The 17580-nt window shown below is 64.5% G+C and overlaps 2 protein-coding genes across 2 annotated transcripts; one reads left to right on the top strand and one right to left on the bottom strand.

Annotated features, from left to right (window-relative positions):
* The first annotated feature begins 22 nt into the window (after positions 1-22).
* Positions 23-2577, top strand: TSR3 (TSR3 ribosome maturation factor). The gene is made up of 6 exons (XM_079718750.1): positions 23-162; positions 263-482; positions 835-1028; positions 1513-1692; positions 1867-1930; positions 2208-2577. Exons 1-6 carry the CDS (start codon positions 51-53, stop codon positions 2365-2367), a joined length of 930 nt encoding a protein of 309 aa, XP_079574876.1. The 5' UTR covers positions 23-50; the 3' UTR covers positions 2368-2577.
* BAIAP3 (BAI1 associated protein 3) lies at positions 2362-12371 on the bottom strand. The gene is made up of 34 exons (XM_079718749.1): positions 12226-12371; positions 11884-11971; positions 11651-11731; positions 11223-11330; positions 10668-10727; positions 10470-10536; positions 10166-10361; positions 9873-9917; positions 9667-9744; positions 9453-9555; positions 9035-9142; positions 8847-8942; positions 8612-8715; positions 8252-8372; positions 7642-7766; positions 7458-7548; positions 7261-7317; positions 7051-7148; positions 6899-6950; positions 6680-6810; positions 6407-6530; positions 6185-6328; positions 6000-6092; positions 5705-5896; positions 5557-5625; positions 5380-5459; positions 5203-5311; positions 4716-4787; positions 4491-4571; positions 4287-4407; positions 4085-4208; positions 3797-4002; positions 3313-3705; positions 2362-2561 (listed from the first exon to the last, which is right to left on the bottom strand). The coding sequence occupies exons 1-33, from the start codon at positions 12354-12356 to the stop codon at positions 3602-3604; spliced, it is 3459 nt and encodes a 1152-aa protein (XP_079574875.1). The 5' UTR covers positions 12357-12371; the 3' UTR covers positions 2362-2561; positions 3313-3601.
* Positions 12372-17580: the final 5209 nt, after the last annotated feature.

The raw sequence follows: 17580 nt of genomic DNA, 5'->3' as shown, positions 1-17580 counted from the left end.
CTGCCTGAGAAGTTGAGAGCGGGCGGGACTCTCCGGCCCTGCTCCCAGCCATGGGCCGCCGCAGGGCAGCGCGTGGGCGCGGGGCCGCAGGTGGCCGCACTTGGCGCCCCGCGGGCCGCTTTCTGGAGGCTTTCGCCGAGGAGGTGGGCGCCGCGCTGCGCGGTGAGTGGGGCGTGATGCGGAGCGGGGGCGGGGGTCGGAGGCCCAGGGTCGGGTCGCGGAGCCGCGGCTGAGGCCGGGTCCCCTTCTGTGCCCGGTGTAGCGTCCGTGGAGCCAGAGGCGGCCGAGGACGAGGGCGCCCCGGGCCCTGTGCACCTGCCCTGCGCTCTGGCCATGTGGGAGCTGGGCCACTGCGACCCCCGGCGCTGCACCGGCCGCAAGCTGGCGCGCCTGGGACTGGTTCGCTGCCTACGTCTGGGCCACAGGTTCGGCGGCCTCGTGCTCAGCCCCGTGGGCTCCCAGTACGTGTCCCCCGCAGACAGGTAGGCGGGAGAGGACAGGGTGTGGGGGTGGGGAGGGCGGGGTGCCTCCTGGGACTTTTCTTAATGAGTCCCCTACTCTGGCGCATCCTTCTTTTCAGGGCTCACCTATTTGCACTGATCTGTCTAGTTTGCCCCCATTACCTAGGGCAAGGTCCAGGATGCAGGTTTCAATAAACGTTTGTTGAGTGAATAAATGAGCTTTATCGAGGAACACATCCCCCCCAGCTGCCTCAAAAACTTGGCCCGTGAGAGTCCTTGGGGGTCATTGGGATGGGGAAATGATGCCGCTGAATCCCCAGTGGGGCCAGCACCAAGTTGACCCCAGAACCAAGCCCTATGCTGCTCCTGGCAGACAGTTGGTGGCACAGTCCGGGGTCGCCGTCATCGACTGCTCCTGGGCCAGACTGGATGAGACTCCATTTGAGAAGATGCGAGGGAGCCACTTGCGGATCCTGCCCCACCTGGTGGCTGCCAACCCTGTGAACTATGGCCGGCCTTGCAGGCTCTCCTGTGTGGAGGCCTTCGCTGCCACCTTCTGCATCCTGGGTGAGTGTCGGGGCCTGGCAGCCTGGAGTCTGGCTGTGCTCCCAGCAGTGTGTTTTCTGCTGCAAGTCCCAGGAGGAGCATGACCATGTATGGGGAGGTGGCCAGGGTTTCATCCCAACTCCCACTTAAGTCCTCGCCATGCCGGTTTGAGGTGGAGGCAGAACACATCGCTGGCCTACAAGCACCCGCATTTGGCCCTCGTTGTCAGGGCACCACCGCTCTGAGAGTCCTTTGTTACCACAGCTCATCCCCAGAGACCTTATGGTCCACATGGAGGCCCAGGTGGGTGGCCCTGTGAGACTCCCTGTGGGGAGAGGGACTTAATGGGCTACTGAGGCAGAGGCTAGTGAGTGGGCATGGGCTGTCTGGACCGTGGGGAAGTGTCAGCGGGACTTTTAGTTCGTGGGACAGAAGGAACCAGCGGCAAGGGTGACAGGAGAGGGATTGTCCACATCCTTGGAATTCCTGTGTCCTGCACCAACAGGTTTTTCAGACCTTGCTGTCATTTTGCTACGGAAGTTCAAGTGGGGCAAGGGCTTCCTAGACCTGAACCGCCAGCTCCTGGACAAGTATGCAGCCTGCAGTGGCCCAGAGGAGGTGCTGCAGGCAGAGCAGGAGTTCCTGGCCCACACCAAGGAGCACCCCGAGGAAGAGGAGGAAATCGGTGAGGCCTGGCACAGACACAAGCCCCCTGGGTGGGAGCCAGCACCCTCCAGGCCTGCCACCTCCTTTGAGAAGCCTGGGGGTTGGGGGGAGCCTTCCTGCCACAGCTGTGGGATGCTTGGTTCTGCTCCAAGCTCACCTACAGGTCACTTTCCTCTTTGATTCCTCGATTCAGATCCCTTTGATGTGGATTCAGGGCGAGAGTTTGCAAACCTCAACAGGCCCGTGTCTGGCCCCCGGTAGGTCCTTGGGCTTCCCAAGTTTCATGACAGCTCAGACCCAGGGCTCCCCTCCGCCTCTGGCCTCAGCCACTCCTGCTGCAGGGTGTAGTGGTGTCCTAAACAACACCAGGATGCCTTTCCGAGTGCGGAGAAGGGAAGGTGGATGTCCTGATGGAGGGATTTCAGTTTTGAGAGGACACGGAATAGGAATCTGTCCTCAGCTTGGGGGCTTTGGTGAATGAGTGGGGAGGGGTGTTACCTCAGACTGGCCAGTGAACGCACCCCTCCCTCCCAGGCTGCCCAGAGACAGGGCTGACAGTGACACCGAGGAGGAGTCTGAGGAACTTGGGCCTGACCCCAAAGATGGGGGAGGCAGCAGCAGCAGCCCTGAAGAGACAGAGACCAGGGTCCCCACAGAGATTTGGAAAGGAATCAAGAAACGGCAGAGAGACTGAAAACTGCAGACATGTATATTTTCCGAGGCGGAGTGATGAGGACATCTAGAGATGGCAGTGGAACTTGCGGGAACACACACAGGCCTGGTGGCCTCAGCCCCTGCAGCTGCCAGCAGGACTGGACTCTGGGTTTTCTCTCTGTGCTTCTAACCCGGCCTTGCTCTGGGTCCTGCCTCAGAGCCCTCCCAATGAAGCTGCAAGCCAAGGAGACCCCTGTGTGAGCCTCTGCTTCTCTGCGCTTGGCCTGGGGGTTTGGGGGGACCCTCAGCCTCTAGTGAGGCAGACCCTGCCTAGAAGGGTCTGGGGTGTGGGGATGGGGCTGTGGGGTAGGTCTTGTGTGGGCACCCATGCGTTCGTGAAAGGAAACGCCAGATAGCTGGCCAGTTGGCATGGAGCCCCTTACACTGACCAGCCTTGGGTGACATCCTCAGCCAGAGACCCTGGGCCTGTCAGCTGGGTGAGGACTGGAGACCTGTGCAGCTCTCAGGCAAATCACCCTCCACATGCCCTCTGGGGTGGAGGGTCCCTGGAGAAGGGTGGGGACACTGCACATGTTCACCCTCTCCCTCCAAAGCCTGGATTGTCCAGACTCAAAACGCAGACCTTCCTGCCTCTTCACCTAGTGAGGCCTTGCCCCAGCCCTGGAGAGACGAGGACAGAACTTCCTTTAGGACAGGGCTCTCCTGTGTAGCACTGGTGACATTTAGGAGTGAACCATTTTTTGTTGGGGGTGGTTCATGGCAGGATGTCAAGCCTGGTCTCTACCCACTGGTGCTAACAGCACAGCTTTCACCCACTCCCCAGTTGTGACTGACTACCAAAAATGTCTCCAGGCAGCACCTAATGTCCCCTGGGGGGCAAGGCTGCCCCACTGAGAGCCCTGCTTTAAGACCAGCGCCCTCCTGCCCTGTGGCTGTGGAACCTGAGGTAAGGTGGGAAGCTCACCTGGCGGCCAGGCCTGCTCTCTCTGCTCCAGGGTTGGGGGGCAGCTGCTGGCCAGGCCTCGCCCAGTCGGCCGTCTGGATCCAGTGGGGTGGGGCTTACTGGGCACAGGGGGTTCACGGCACACACCACAGAGACATGACCAGGGCAAAAGGGAGCCCAGGGAGTCCAGCCACAGCATACACACCATGAAGCAGGGGAAGGGGCACCACGAGCCCGGCTGCACAAAGCTGACCACAGCGAGAGAACAACACGGGGACTTGGGGAGGGCCTGGCTGGCAGCCGCAGGGGCTCAGGGGTCCGCCTCCATGTACTTCTCCAGCTCCTTGAGTCTCTTGACAAACTCCTGCGCCTCCTTGTTGTTGCGGCCCTCCAGCATCCTAAGCGCCGATCTCACTGCGGGCAGGTGGTGGGGGGACGGCATGGTGCCAGTGTCAGCCCGGCTGGCCCCGCCCTCAGCCCCGCCCCCGCCCCGCCCCTCACTCACCCTGGGCTCTGGGCCGGCGCAGGTGCAGGGTGACCGGCTGCCCGGCCCTCGCGCTCCCTCCCACCTGGGGCCTCGCGACGCCGCCAATGCTGCCCAGGCCCAGGGCTGCCTCCCCCGCGAAGTCGTTGGTGGACAGCCAGTCGTGGTCCATGACGGTGAACAGCACGCAGGCGCCCCGGCGGCGGCAAGCCTCTGCGGGCACGGAGCTGGGGGCGGGGGGAGGCGGGCGGTGGTCACCTGGAAGCCTGCTCCCGGCTCCGGACGGGCAGGACAGGGAGGGACACTCACAAGTAGAAGAGCTCGTCGTACACGGGGTGCAGCGTCCGGCTCTTGACCTGGGTCCTCTGACTGCGGACCAGAGGGAAAAGGTGCGGCGGGCCCAGCTCCACGATCACAAAGGGGTCGCTCAGGCCTAGGGACACGGCTGTGAGCGGACCACGCCGCCGTCCCCGCCAGCCCCGCCTCGCCCCGCCGCACCCCTCCCCCGCACCGTTGGCGTCCAGGGGGAGCAAGTCGGCGGCGTGCAGCACCTCCACCACCAGCCGCTGGTCGGCCGCCTCGTAGTGGCAGCGGACGCTCAGGCGCCCAAACCGGTTGTGCTCCAGGGACCTCTGTGAAAAGCCAGGGGGCCGGTGAGCCGGAGCCCGGGGACTCCCGGAGGCGGGGCCTCGTGCCCACACCTGGGCCGCACTACCTGCTTGAGCTTGTCCAAGTAGTACTGCTCGATGCACTCCCGGGTGGAGCACTGGTGCAGGCGCAGCTCCTCCTCCAGCCTCTGCAGGAAGGAGGAGGCCCCTGGTGATGCCGGCGGCTCCTCACGGCCCCATTTCACGTGTGGGGTGTGGATGAACTCAAATTTGGGTCTCTGGTGTCCACCCCTCCCCCTTCCTCTGTCAGAGGCCCCAGGGACAAACTTCACCTTGTAGCTTCCATCCCTCAGGCTCTCCAGGGGCAAACCCTGGCCCTCAGCGTGGAAAAAATTGACCAGGGCCTGCGGCGGGGCAAGAGGGAGAGATATCAGGGGCGAGGTGGGTGCTGGGGACCGAGAGTGGAGACAAATGGAGCCTTGAGCAGCACCCGGCTCGGGCTCTCGGGAGCCCAGGGCAGAGCCACTCACACCTGGGGCGCATCAGAAGCCCCCAGGAAGCTTGGGAAAATGTTGGTGCCTGAGGCCAGATAGCTGTCTTCACAGGTGGCCCAGGTGCTTCTGACACAGGTGGGCTGGGGGAAGGAGATGCTGCCCTGGTGGGTTCCCAGAGGAGGGGTGTCCAGGGAAGGCCTGGCGTACCAGCAGGGTGCAGCAGGGCGGCTGGGAAGGGTCAGCAGCCTTGTCGCCCTGGGCCTGGGGTTGGGGGGAGCCAGGAACTGGGAGCTGCAGCAGGAAGGGCTCTTCCACATGGCCCTACCTCCAGCGTGAAGTGGAAGCGCCCATAGAAGTCGGCGGACACATCACGGTTTGCGCCCAGAGCCTGCAGAATAGCCTGTAGCAGCAGCTCCCAGAGGGCCTCCAGCACCCTGTGGGGACACTCGGCATCTGTGACTGGACACTGGGCCAGCCCTGCTCCACCTGCCCGGGACCATACCTGCTCAGGTTCTCCTTCACCAGCGAGGCGTTCAGCAGAGCCAGCTTCTCATCCAGGTACTTCAGGAGCGGGGCCATGGCCTGCAGGCAGGGTCCTCAGGCTGGGACTGAGCCTGGGCCCCCACCCCACACACGCATTCCCCGCCATGCCCAAGCCCTCACCTGGCCGGGCACTCACCTCCTCGTTCTGGATGGAGTCAGGCGAGAGGCTGATGTGCTGCACGTACTTCCTGATGTCACCCACCATCTGTGGGAGGACGGCGTTCAGCACCAAGTTGGGGTGCAGGGAGGGGGCAGCCAGGTCCCGCCCCACCATCCCTGCCCACCTTGGAGGTCAGGTGTGCCGTCACGGTTCGGGCCTCCCGCTGCAGGTCCTCATCCAGGGCCTGCATGCAGCTAAGCAGGGGGCGCGGGAGCGCACCCTCGAGCCCTGGAGCCCCCTCCGGCCACGCCAGGCCACGCAGCGCCTGGCCAGCAGCCTTGCGCAGGAGCTCCACATCGTTGAGGACCACACAGAGCTGGGGAGGTGTGCCGGACATGTGTGAGTTGGCAGTCAGGTGGTGGCCCCACCGCGCCTCCTCCTCCCCCAACTGGCCCCTCCCCGCCCGCCTGTCGGCTCACTGGCTCGCTCACTGCCTCGCCCGCTGCCCCAGGCTGAGTGTCCACCTTCTTCCGCAGCAGCTCTGTGTAGAAGAGGGCGGCTTCACACAGGTCCTGGGGTGGAAGATGGGGGCTCAGGAGCTGTGGGCAATGTCCCCTGGCCCTGTTGCCCCTCTAGACCCCGATCTCCTCCCGGGAGTCCCCACCTGGCTGAGCTGGGTGCCCAGCCCCTGGGCCTGGGCAGGGTCTGGCCATGCCAGGCGGGCCCACAGCTCCTGGATGTGGCTGAAGCAGAGGCTTGCAGTGGCTGCGGAGCTGCTGTGCTTGGAGGAGGAATCCATGGGCTCCAGCTAGGAAGCAGGGGGAAGCCTTGGTTGTGAGGGTGCCCTGGATGAGCCCAGCATCCTCAGGCCTGGGTGCTCACTCACCGTGTCCACATCCACGGCTCCCTGAAGCCTCCACTTTGCTTGGTCCCGCAGCACCTGCAGCCAAAGCTTCACAGCAGGCAGGAATGGGGCATGGATGCCAGCCAGGGCAAGGGAGCGGCTGTCCCTGCAGCGGGAGGACAGTCAGAGCTCGCCCCAACTCAGACACCTTGAGCCAACATGTCCCAGGTTCCTAGCCTGAGGAGGCCCCGAGGAGTCTCTTGCACAGAGCCCTCCTAAAGGAGACTGGAGGACACGTGGGGGCAGGACACCCACCGGCCCGGGATGCTGCTCCAGAAGCGCTGGATGTCTGCCAGGGTCAGGTAGAGCTCAAAAAGCCCAGAGGCCACCTCGAGGGTCATCTTCGGGCTCAGCTCCTCCGTCAGCACCCACGCCTCTTCAGCCACCTGCCCAGGAGGGTGGAGTCAGACTGCCAACAAGAGGAAACCCAGGCCCCTTCCCAGCCAGGGGGCTCTCCCCAGGCCGCCTCCTCACCAGACGCTCCAGCTGCCGAAAGGTGAGGGTGAAGAAGTCGATCTTGATGATGCTGCAAAGGACACACCTCAGACATCTGCTCTTCCTGCTCCCCAGCGGCAGCACTTGAGGGGCTGGATGGGCAGGGGCAGCAGGGAGAGCGCTGGCCCCACCTGTGGAAGAGGCTGGCATAGATGCCATAGCAGGACTGCAGATCCTCGTAGACAGTGTCAGCCAGCTTGACCAGCCCTGCAAGGCGCTGTGGCCCCGGCTGCAAGGAAGCCCAGCACACTGACCTTCTGGCCTGCACCCACATGCTGCCCCCCCTCCCCTCCCCTGAGCCACGCCTGCTCCCCCTGACCCATGCCCCCACTGAGTCACACCTGCTCACGAGGACTCTGGGAGTTCAGGAGCTTGTCGAACCATTCACGATTCCCTCTCTGCAAGGGAAGCCGCCAAGGCAGCATGGTGGGTGGGAGGGAAAAGGACAACAAAGTGTGTGTGGTACAGCAGGTCCAGGTGGGGGCAGGGGCACGGGCAGGACCGGAGCAGTTAGCCCAGACCAAGCTACCAGACACACCTTCAGGGCAGCAGCAATGTCCATGTTTAGCTCCGTCTCGAAGGGGCAGATCTCAAAGGAAGGCTGGAAGAGCTGCAGCTTGCCAAGACACCTGGGCGACCGGTCACCCGCTGACTGGGGGTGCCCCACCTAGTCCCCTACCCCTATCCCGACCCCCACCCCTCGTGCCAGCGGCTGCACCCACTTCAACAGCAGCTCCAGGCGGTAGACAGCTGTGCTGTTGGTGGCAGGGAAGTAGTCTCGGAGATGGCGCAGCAACCGAAGCCCAAACTCAGAGAAGGCGGAGAAGCTGTCTGCCAGTCCCTCCTCCTGGGGGACAGGGCCCTTAAGAACTGACTCCTGAGTGCCCGCTCCACGGCAGAACCAGCCAGTCTACAAGGCTCTGCCCTGAGGAGCACCCTCCCTACCACCACCTCCAACCCCACTGGCCTTGCAGTGATGACCTCTCCAGCCCCTGCCTCCGCAGCTCCCCCTGGAGGCACAGACGCCCTCAGGGCCCTTGCACCACCAGCTGTGCCTCCTGCGAGCTGGCCCACTCCCTCTGTTGCTCGCGGGGCTGAAGCGGCACGGCCTCCCTCCCTCGGGACTCCATCAAGGTATCGCACACCCGATCCTGGGACCGCACAGCACGTGCTCTCTCCTAGGTCCCGCAGTTTGTCCGTTTGTTTTTAAACACCTACCGCACCCGCAGGCTGTGCACCCCACCAGGGCAGGACTCTGGCCGTCCCTGCCTGCCCCAGCCCGAGCAGCTCCACGGCACACCCCCCAGAAACAGCATTTTCAGCCGAGCCCACCTGCTCCTGGGGCAGCGAGGCCGCCTCTTCCCAGTGTGCCTGCATATCTTCCAACAGCCCCAGCAGGTAGCCGTAGTCCAGGGTGCGGGTCTGATGGTGGCGGCTGCTGACCTGCCAGTGCCTGCGGGGCCCCAGCCCAGGGTCAGGGCAGCGGCCTTGGGGCCGGGACCAGGAGGAAAGCGGCGCCCCTCCAACTCACAGCACAGCCCCTTTCGGGGACCCGCCCCTCCAGTGCCCCGCCCCTCGCGACGCGGCCCCGCCCATGTACTTGCAGTTTCGCCCGCCAAGGCTCCGCCCCTCCCACCGCCCTTCCGCCCCGTCGGGGCCCTGCCCTCTTGCGGCGCGGCCTCGCCCACTCACAGCACAGCCAGCTGCAGCGCCGACAGGTTGCTCTGCGCGCCGTGCAGGCAGAGCACGGTGGCCGCAGGCCCGCTGAGCTCACCGCGCCAGCTGCTCGAGTTGGGCTGGGGGACGGGCCGGGCGTGGGTGGAGGCGGGAGACCCCCATCCCCTCTCGTCCCCCAGGTCCCCGGCCTCCCCCTCTCGCCCTCCCCGCGCCGCGCCTGGCTGCCCCGGGGGCCCGAGGGCGGCGCTACCTCCTCGGCTTGGTGCTCGAACTGCAGCAGACGGCTGAGCAGCAGCAGGTAGGACAGGAAGCCCGAGCGCCCGCGCTGGCTCATGCTCGTGTCCCTCTGGAACGCAGGGCCCGCCGGTCACCAGCCCTGCCCAAGCCCACGGGCTGGGGCGCAGGGCTGCAGGGCGGGGGTCCCCCTTGGCTTCCCACCTGTGTGGTGATCAGCTTGAGGACCAGCTGGCAGTCCCCCTGCACGCGGGAGGCGCTGGAGCGCGGTTCCAGTTTGAACCAGCGGTCCTCACCAGCCACGGGCACCTCCTGGGGAAAGGGGTTCAGATTAGTGATTCTGCCTCCCTCTTCCTCCCGCACAGACTGTCTACAGGACCGTGGGGAGAAAACAGGCCTCCGCTTCCCACTGAACACGGGTAACCAGCACAGGGAGCGCTTAGGGGTGCCTGGACCCCTGGAGGCTGTCCCTCCTCCACTCCTCCCAGCATGGTGCCCCCCCAGCCCCAGAAAGATGGGAGACTGTTGGGGGAATCACAGGACATAGCCAGCAGCGGTATCGCAGGAAGGCGGGGCACCCATGAGCAGGTGTTCCATGAGTGACGCCCCGACACCCACTCACGCGGATGGGTATGTTGAGGCACCCCAGGAAGTCATCGGTGTGGTCCTCCGTGGGCCCTGCTGTCCCATTTGCGCGGGCAGACTTGACAATCTGTTTGAAATACCTGGGGGCAGTAGGGTGGGCGTCACACCTGTGGTCCCTGAGGAGCCACCACCTGTTGGCCCCCATGGCCGAGCTGTGAGTGTCAGGGGCACAAGGGTCCCACCTGCCATACCTGCTCATGCCCTTTAGGCCAATGACTTCATTCAGCTTCCTGCATGCTTCCACCAGGGACACGTCATCATCATGATCCCTAAGGGTGGGGCGAGGTGGGGGTACCTGGCTGGTCTGGAGCCCAGCCTGGCCCTGACTGCCCCCTCCCGCTCTCCCCAGACCAGAGGCGCCCACATCCCCTGCCCTGCAGGGCACAGGAGCCTATACCAGATGTCCAGGTGCAGCTGGTCAGTGCTGACGTCCTCAATCTCACTATAAGGAGAACAGAGAGATACCCTTTAGGATCCAGGTGATCCTCTGCCCGGAGCTGGGGCAGGGACCATTTCTGAGCCTCAGTCTCTTCCTCTGGAAAATGGGCATAGGACCAGCCCCTCAGTTCCCTGGGGCAGGCACTGAGACCGCATACAGGCACAACTGCCACATGCAACCCCCGGACCAGCCTGGCACCGCAGCAGACCCTGCCCAACCACCCTGCCACCCAGCTGGACGAGGGGCCTTACAAGAGGAAGTGCTCTTTCCACACGGGGTTCAGGGTGCTGCTCTTGACCTCGGTGACCTGGATGCACTTGGCCGGCAGTGGGCCACCACGCTTGCTGCCCTTGCGGAAGCTGAAGCGCTGCTCCTTGTGTGGGCCCGGCTCCCTCAGGGTGCCTGAGGCCGGCAGGATGCCCAACATGCAGTACGGGTCACTGAAACCTGGGACACGGCAGGTGCCTCAGCCCCTGACCCCTGACCCCAGGCCCCCCCGTGACCCCCCGACCTGAGCTAGCCAACGTGCCGGCTGAGCTAGCCAACCCCACTCACCGTTGGGGTCTTTGGCCAGCAGGTTCTTGGCACGCATGACGGAGACTTTCAGGGCATATGTGGGAGCCTGTGGGTGGGTGGGGGTGTGAGGGCCTCTCGGGGCTCAGCGTGTACCCAGCCCTGTGCCCCCTCCACCCCGAGCCCCTGCACACGAGCACTGCGCTGGTCAGCTTCTGCCCAGGTGGGTGGCAGCCTCACCTTGGCCTTCTTCACACGCTCCACGGCCTCAGCATGTTCCTCGGGGCTGCTTCCGAACACCTGCACAGGGCGGGCAGGTGTGAGGGCCCAGGTACCGCTGAAGCAGGGCTGACTATTGTCCTGGGGTCCTCACGGGGTTGGGGGAGCACACACAAGTGAGGAATAAAGGTGTCTGTCCATCTGTTGGTTTGTCCTTTCTGCTTTTTTTCTGTGTGTCTGTCTGTCCATCATTCTTTGTATGTCCTGTATCTGTCTACCTGTCCTTTCCTGTGTTCTTTATATCTGTCTCTGTGTTCACCTGTCTGTCTTTGTGTTCTTCTGTTTGAATGTGTCTGTGTGTCTGTCCATCACTCCATCTTTCTGGGCATGCCTGTCAGCCTGTTTGTGTCTGTGCATATGTGTGTGTGTGTGTGTGTGTGTCTTGTGTACATGGGGCAAATCTGTGTGTGTTGTTCAGGTGATACTGACATAAGCAGGTGGGGGAAAGTGTCTTAGTCCTCCCCAGAGATGGGGAGGGGCCAGGCCAGGAGGGTGGGTGGGACCAATGGGGCTCACCTGCTGCAGGTAGCTCAGTAGGGCCCCCTGGTCATCCACCTGGTCGGGGCCCATGGTCCCTGCGCGGTAAAGGACTGTGTACAAGGCTTCCTCATAGAGCATCTCCACCTGCAGGTGGGGAGGGGAGCACATGCCGAGTCCTGGCCACCCTGTCCCTGTCTCTTCTCAGCCCCGGGCTCTGGCCGCAGGGGGTCTCAGGCTCCTCGAGTCCACCCTGTGTGCCCAGCCCCCAGCAGCTCCTCCCACTGGCAGAGCCCAATCCCTGCCTCTGTGCCTTTGCACCTAGCAGGCCCTCCACTGGGGGTCCCTCCTCACCCCTGACCTCCGCTCACTTCCATGGGGAGGCCTGGCCCACCCACCCCAGACCCTAAGTCTGGCACACAGAGGTACGTACAGCCCCTCCTGGGGCCAGGCCCCCTCCCCCTTACCTCCTCTTGGGTCAGGGCTCTAAGGCCACGGCTGGGGTCCACGGGCTCTGTCGGGGCTGGGGAGCTACTGCGCAGGAGGACCTGTGAAGGGCACCGGGTGAGGGCCTCTGTGGCTCCCGGGGCCAGTGGGGTGGGGAGCGCTCCAGGGAGGGAGGGAGTGGAGGGCGGAGGGGCAGGTGGGGAGGCCTGGCCCAGCGCCCCATGCCAGGCAGCAGTGCCCGTGCTATCCGCACCTCGGGGCACGGCAGGCCCTGTCTGCTTTCCCCCTTCTTCAGGATGAGGCGCATCTGGGCGAAGAACTCCACACCATCTCCGGGTTTCCTGCCAAGAAAGCCCAGACTCGGGGTCAGCAGACCCTCCCCAAAGCTACAGCTCACGGCATGTGCCGGCCCACATGACTCAAGGGTCTCTGCATGTCTGGGGGTGAGGTATGATGCCCCCCCTGGCCTTGGGTTCAGAGCCTCCTGGGCTCCTCCCAGGGGCCATGCTGGGCAGCTGGTGTGTGAGGTCAGCGAAGGAAGGGGGGCCAGGTGCAGGTGACCATGACCGTGCGGAGCGGGCTGTGGGGTACCCACCAGGCCCCAGCCGCGGGCTCCTGCACTTCGGTGCTGCTGCTCGCCGGCTCCTCCTCAGTCCTCCGGCGGAAGGACGGGCACACCTGCACCTGCCTGAGCACGCTGCTCTTGATCTCCAGCAAGGTGGACATGGTGGGTGGCCTGTGGGCAGACAGCACAGCCACGGCCTCCGGTCGGGCCACTTGTTCATTCACTGGTGTTGCCATACTGTCCCCAATGATCAAATCAGATGCCACCCTGAGCAATGACTGAGGTGTCCCCCGTTACTCAGAGGTGCCCACTGCTGGGGTCATGGGCTCCAGCCCCTCCCAGGGCTGCAGACTTGCTCAGTCCAAGCCCTATCCCGTCCCACAGGTTCTGGCCACCCAGACCAGAATGACTAGTACTGAGCTGGCTTCAGGGGATGCCCGGGGCCCATTCCTCACTCGACACAGAGGATCCCTCTCCGTCCCAGCGTGGTATCTGGGCTGCTCCAGGCAGGATGCTACATGGTGGCTCAGCTGCCATGGCAACATGGGCAATTGGAGCCGGACAGGAGAGTGAGCGGGAGCTGTGGCCCCACAACCCACACTTGCCAGAAGAGGAGTAGGCCCTGCTCTGGGGACACCTTCCTGTCCAGGTGGCTAGGCCCTGGGATGCCCCTGAGGGGCATGCGGCTCTCACTGCCAACTCCAGTTCCCCCGGCCTGACCAGCCTTTGCTGTTACACCCACACACGTCCTCCAGGGGTCTCAGTGTCCCCTGCAGACCCTGCTGGGAAGGGCAAGATGATAGCTAAGCCAACAAGGGCCCCTGAGCCTGCCTCTTCCACCCCATGGCCCGGCCCAGGCACCCACCTCTCCCCTGGGCCAGGCAACAACCTCTGGCCCTGGGCCCCCTGGATCCCCACGGTGGTCTTCTGTTCCCCCGTTGAAAACCATCAGGGCAAAGTGAAGACCCTTTCCTGGGCCACCTCTGCCACTCGGTGCCACCCCTCGGGCTCCCTGCCCCAGGCTTGCCGGCCTCTTGTGCGTGACACACCGTGCTTCCCCTCGGCCCACCTGGGGGCCTTCCCACTGTCTGGGTCTCCTCATTGTCCACTCTTGAGCCCCCCCCACCCGCCTCCACAGGGCCAGGCACATCAGCCTGAGCCTGCCATTTTCACTTGACAAAATAGGAAATGGGGACCCAGCCAGATCCAACTCTACTTGCCCCGATCTCACAGGCACTTAGCAATGGGAGAGCCAGGTGAGACCCGCCCCTGCCCTGTGCGCCCGCTGCTCAGGGGCTGGGCCTGTGCTTGTGCAAGTCTCCGATTACCAGCGCTGCCCCTTGCTGGACTCTTATGCTCTGCTAGGAGAGCCGGGGCCAGGCACGCCTGCCACCTCGTGGGTCCTAAACAGACTTTTTGAGCAAACCAGGTCTGTCTCTGGGTGGGCCCGGGCTGCCATCCCTGGTCTGCGACCCCCACCAGCTCTCAGCTCCTCGTCCTGCTCCCTGACCCTCCAACCCCGGACCTGTGGGGCCCAGGGGACACTGGGCTCAGAGGGTCTCATCTGGCCAGACACGAGAGCTGGGGACAGGGAAGGCAGATGGCTCAGCCCCCACAGCTCCCCCCACCATACCTGTCAGCGCCTGCCCCTGGGGGCCTCTACCCAAGATGGGAGCTCCGCAGCCTCTGCACGCACTTCCCGAAGCTGTCACCCTACAGCGGCAGTGAGGTCCCGAGGGGGCGCTGGGCGTCACGGGCCCCCTTTTCCTCTCTAGCTGAGTGGAAGAGGCTGCTCCCCCCACAGCCCCCCAAAGCCAGGGAGCAGCCACTGCTTTAGCTGTTGCCACGGCAACCGCCAGCTGCGGCTGCATGTGACAGGGGCTCGGGGCTCACATTCCCAGAGATGAAGATGACGCAGGAGCCAAGTGGCCTGAGCTGCAGGGTGGGGGGCTTTCTCTGTGAGAACGAAATGTTCAAGGCAAGGCAGGCCACCTCCCCTGATAATCCTCAGACCAGCCCTGGAGAGGGGGTGCCACTCTGCTCCCCCACCTAGAGGAGGAAACTGAGGTCCCGGGGTTAGGAACCCACCCAAGGCCACAGAGCCAGCAGGAGGCCAGGGATGGAGTCGAGGTCTCCCCAGCTCTGGTGTCCGAGCGCTAAGCTCTTGGCTCGGCTTGAGTCTTGGGGTCCATCCAGATGGGCTGGCCTTCCCCTGTGCTGCGCAGCCCCTCCCTGCTCCCTTCCTCAGCCCATTGCCAGGATGGGGCAATAGTGACGTCTGGGTGCAGGGGTCCAGGAGAGATGGCTCAGCCTGAGAGCCCAGAAATTCCCTTTGTTCCCCTGGAAACCCTGGGCCGCCTGAGCAGTGATGACCTCACTGCACCCAACAGCCTGGGAGCCAGCCAGCACCTCCCCCAGAGCTGCCTTTGACAGTGGGCATGTGGCCGACCCCCAGGAAGCAGTCACTGGCTGCAGGGGCTCTCAGCCTGTACAGGGCATAGTGAGCTGGGTACAGGGCTGCAGGGGACCCCCCATCTGTCTGACAGGCCCCATGGGACTCCTTCCTGAGCGCTCCATTTCTCGGTCCCAGGTCTGGCCGGCAGCTCAGAGCAGGACATGCCGGTACCCCTGCGCATGCCTGGCCACCAGTTCCCATTTATCCAACGAACAAAGTGACGCGGGCCAAGGAGCTGAACGCCACACAGGCACCGGGCCCAGCTGAAAGTGACAGGCCCGCCGTGTTCCCGGGCTGTACCCAAGGCCCAGGGTTGAATGGGAAATGATAATTTGCTAAGTGGATGTCACTGTCCCATTTCACATCCCAGGGTTGGGGTGAGCTGCCCTGAGCCAGGCCTCGAGCCCAGGGCTCAAAGCCAAGCTGTCTCCTGCTAGCCCACTGGGGAGCCGGGGTGGCACTGAAGCAGGTAGGTCTGGGGCAGCTGAGCTGAACTGGAGGGCCAGCTCTCTCTCTAGTCAGAGTCCCCAGTGGCTAGCTGGCCACCCTTGGAGTGAATAAACACTTTCAGGGCGCTGGGGCCTTCTTACTGAAATCAGTCCCTGGAGACTTAGGGGTCGGGGGTCCACTGATGCCGCCGTGGGCATGTGTAAGGGGGTGGCAGGATGTCTGGCCCCACCAGCTAGCTGTCCCTGCTGCCCTGTTGGTCTTCTCTTCCCAGCCCAGCCCCCACCTGACCCCCCTCACTCTTCCTATAGGATTTCTGCCTCCCACCTCTCCGTGTCCTCATTGACTCTGCACACAGTGCTCCCCTGCGCACAACACAGCTGCAGTGCCTCATTGCAAGTCACCTGGCGTGCCCATTACAAATATTAGGGTCTCATCCCCACTTAATCCCCAGGGAGGAACCTGGGAATCTGTATTGTAACCAACTCTGTAGGTGGACCTAGAGCTCTGAAGCTTGAGACCAGCTGTAAAAGGCTAGCTAGATGCTTCTAGAATGAACGCATTTAAAATTAAATCCTCCGAGGTCCCCTCCCACTTGGCCAGGCCGGCCCCCTCTTACCTGTCCTCCCTCACCTGTTCACCGGGCGTTCCTCCCTCCCACTTCTCTCAGTGACATCCCCTCTCGCCCCTTCCTCCCGTCCCCCCTCTTCCCGAAGCTCCCCGTGGGAACCTCGGGCCCCCCAGTTCTGTCGAGGTGCTTCTCTCATTGGTGGGCGCTCGGTTCGGGGACAGTTTGGAAACCTGGTGAGGGTGTATTTTTTTTGGACCCACCCAGACGTCTGGAGGGATTTGGGGAAAGCAAGGGGTCCTGCCAGGATCGGCAGGAGGGGGACGGAACTAGGCTCTAGGGGCGTCTTCCTCCCTGGAGGGTTGGCTGGGAAACCCCGCGGAGCGTCTCGGAGCAGGGCGGGGTGGGGGGGTCCTCGGCCCCGGCCCACCTGCGGCTTCCCCCGGGGATGGCGCGCCGGGTAGGAGCGGGGTCACCCTGCGCATCCCGGGGGCCACCGGCGGACGGCGGTCCTGGAGTCCCGCGCCCCCCGCGGCAGGGAGGTCTGGTCCCCCCGCCCCTGCGCAGTGCGCACCCCGCTCCCGCCGGGTCCTGCTTCCGCGCTCCGAGGGCCCCAAGAGCGAGGGCCGCTCCTCCAAGCGCACGCCGGCCTCCGTCTCCCCGGGGCAGACGGCGCGTCTTCTCGACCTCCCGGGGCCCGGGGTGGCGGCGAGCGCGGCGCGGGAGCTGGACCGGCGGCTCTCCTGTACGTCGGCGCGGCGCCGGGCCGAGCTTCGACGGCCGGGCGGGAGCCCGCGGCACTCACCGTGGGCCGGGCGGCGGAGGAGTGGGGACAGTGCTCCTGCGGGCGCCGCGCTCGGCACCAGCTCCGGGGACGCTTTGGCTGCGCAACCGCTCGCAGCTGCCGGAGCAGACAACACAGCGCGGGCGCAGCGGCTGCAGGGGCCGGGGGCGGGGCCGGGCCTGCTCGCCCCGCCCCGCCCCGCCGCTCCGGGCCCGCTTCCGCCCCGCCCCCGCCTCCCTTGAGTCCCACCACCGCGCCCCCGCCGCAAGGGGCGCCGGGCAAGGATCCCTGCGCCCCCCGTGCTCTGCCGGGCACCCACTCCCCCAAGGGGCGGTGTTCGGGGCTGTTAGTCAACCCACAGGTGGGTGCAGCGCGGGAGCAGGATCTGCTCTGCGTCAGGACCCCCTCCTGGGGGCCCCAGGGAAGCCAGAGTCGCCGAAACGGAACAAGATATGCCCGGGTCCGCAGCGCAGACTTTTCTGGAAAGCCTGCGCAGTCATCTCCGAAGTCGCCCTACCAGCCCAGCGCTGTCCCCAACACAAACATGGAGCGGACCTTGGTCTGGGGACTCCTCCACCGCGGGCCTAATCGCTCTTCTTCTCAGAAGGGACAGTCCGCACCCGGGGCAAGGGGGTGCTGCAGGCACCAACCCGGGATGCCCACAACAATCCTGATCACCTGTTGGGGTGATCGACCCCATGGCCCATGCTGGGTCGCTTGCTGGGTTGCCCCTCCGGCTGGAACCGCCGTCATGGGCTGGACCCTCTCTAGCGCCGTTCCCAGCCCATCCTCGGTGCCCCTCCACCGCACCGTGGTCACCTGGAGAGCTTGTAAAAACAGATTGCTCGGCCCACCCGGGACCTGCTGATTCCCAAAGTCTGGGCTGGGGCCCCATCATCTGAGGCTCCTCCCACCACACTTGGAGAACCCTGGGGGCTGCTCAGAGGTCCTGAACTTGTCAGAGATGCACAGGGTCCCTGTATCCCAGCCCTGCATTTGGCAGATCCTGCTGGACCCTCAGAGCACCTTTTACTTGGGGATCAAGACTGTGGTTTGGAGAAGTTTTCACCCCAAAGACCTTGTCTCTAATGGAGGGACTCCAGGCCAGATGGGGAACAGACAGACCTAGAA

The sequence above is a fragment of the Hyperoodon ampullatus genome (assembly GCF_949752795.1).
Source record: "Hyperoodon ampullatus genome assembly, chromosome: 14".
Taxonomy (NCBI): Eukaryota; Metazoa; Chordata; class Mammalia; order Artiodactyla; family Ziphiidae; genus Hyperoodon; species Hyperoodon ampullatus.
The sequence above is the reverse complement of the archived record's forward strand: the minus strand, read 5'-3'. Positions and strand labels throughout refer to the sequence as shown.

Coding starts and splice junctions, on each gene's coding strand:
- TSR3 (XM_079718750.1), top strand. CDS start 51: ATGGGCCGCCGCAGGGCAGCGCGTGGGCGCGGGGCCGCAGGTGGCCGC. Junction 163..262: donor GGTGGGCGCCGCGCTGCGCG/GTGAGTGGGGCG, acceptor TGCCCGGTGTAG/CGTCCGTGGAGCCAGAGGCG. Junction 483..834: donor TACGTGTCCCCCGCAGACAG/GTAGGCGGGAGA, acceptor TGCTCCTGGCAG/ACAGTTGGTGGCACAGTCCG.
- BAIAP3 (XM_079718749.1), bottom strand. CDS start 12,356: ATGTCCACCTTGCTGGAGATCAAGAGCAGCGTGCTCAGGCAGGTGCAG. Junction 10,728..11,222: donor TACTGAGCTACCTGCAGCAG/GTGAGCCCCATT, acceptor CGCCCTGTGCAG/GTGTTCGGAAGCAGCCCCGA. Junction 10,537..10,667: donor AGCGTGTGAAGAAGGCCAAG/GTGAGGCTGCCA, acceptor ACCCACCCACAG/GCTCCCACATATGCCCTGAA.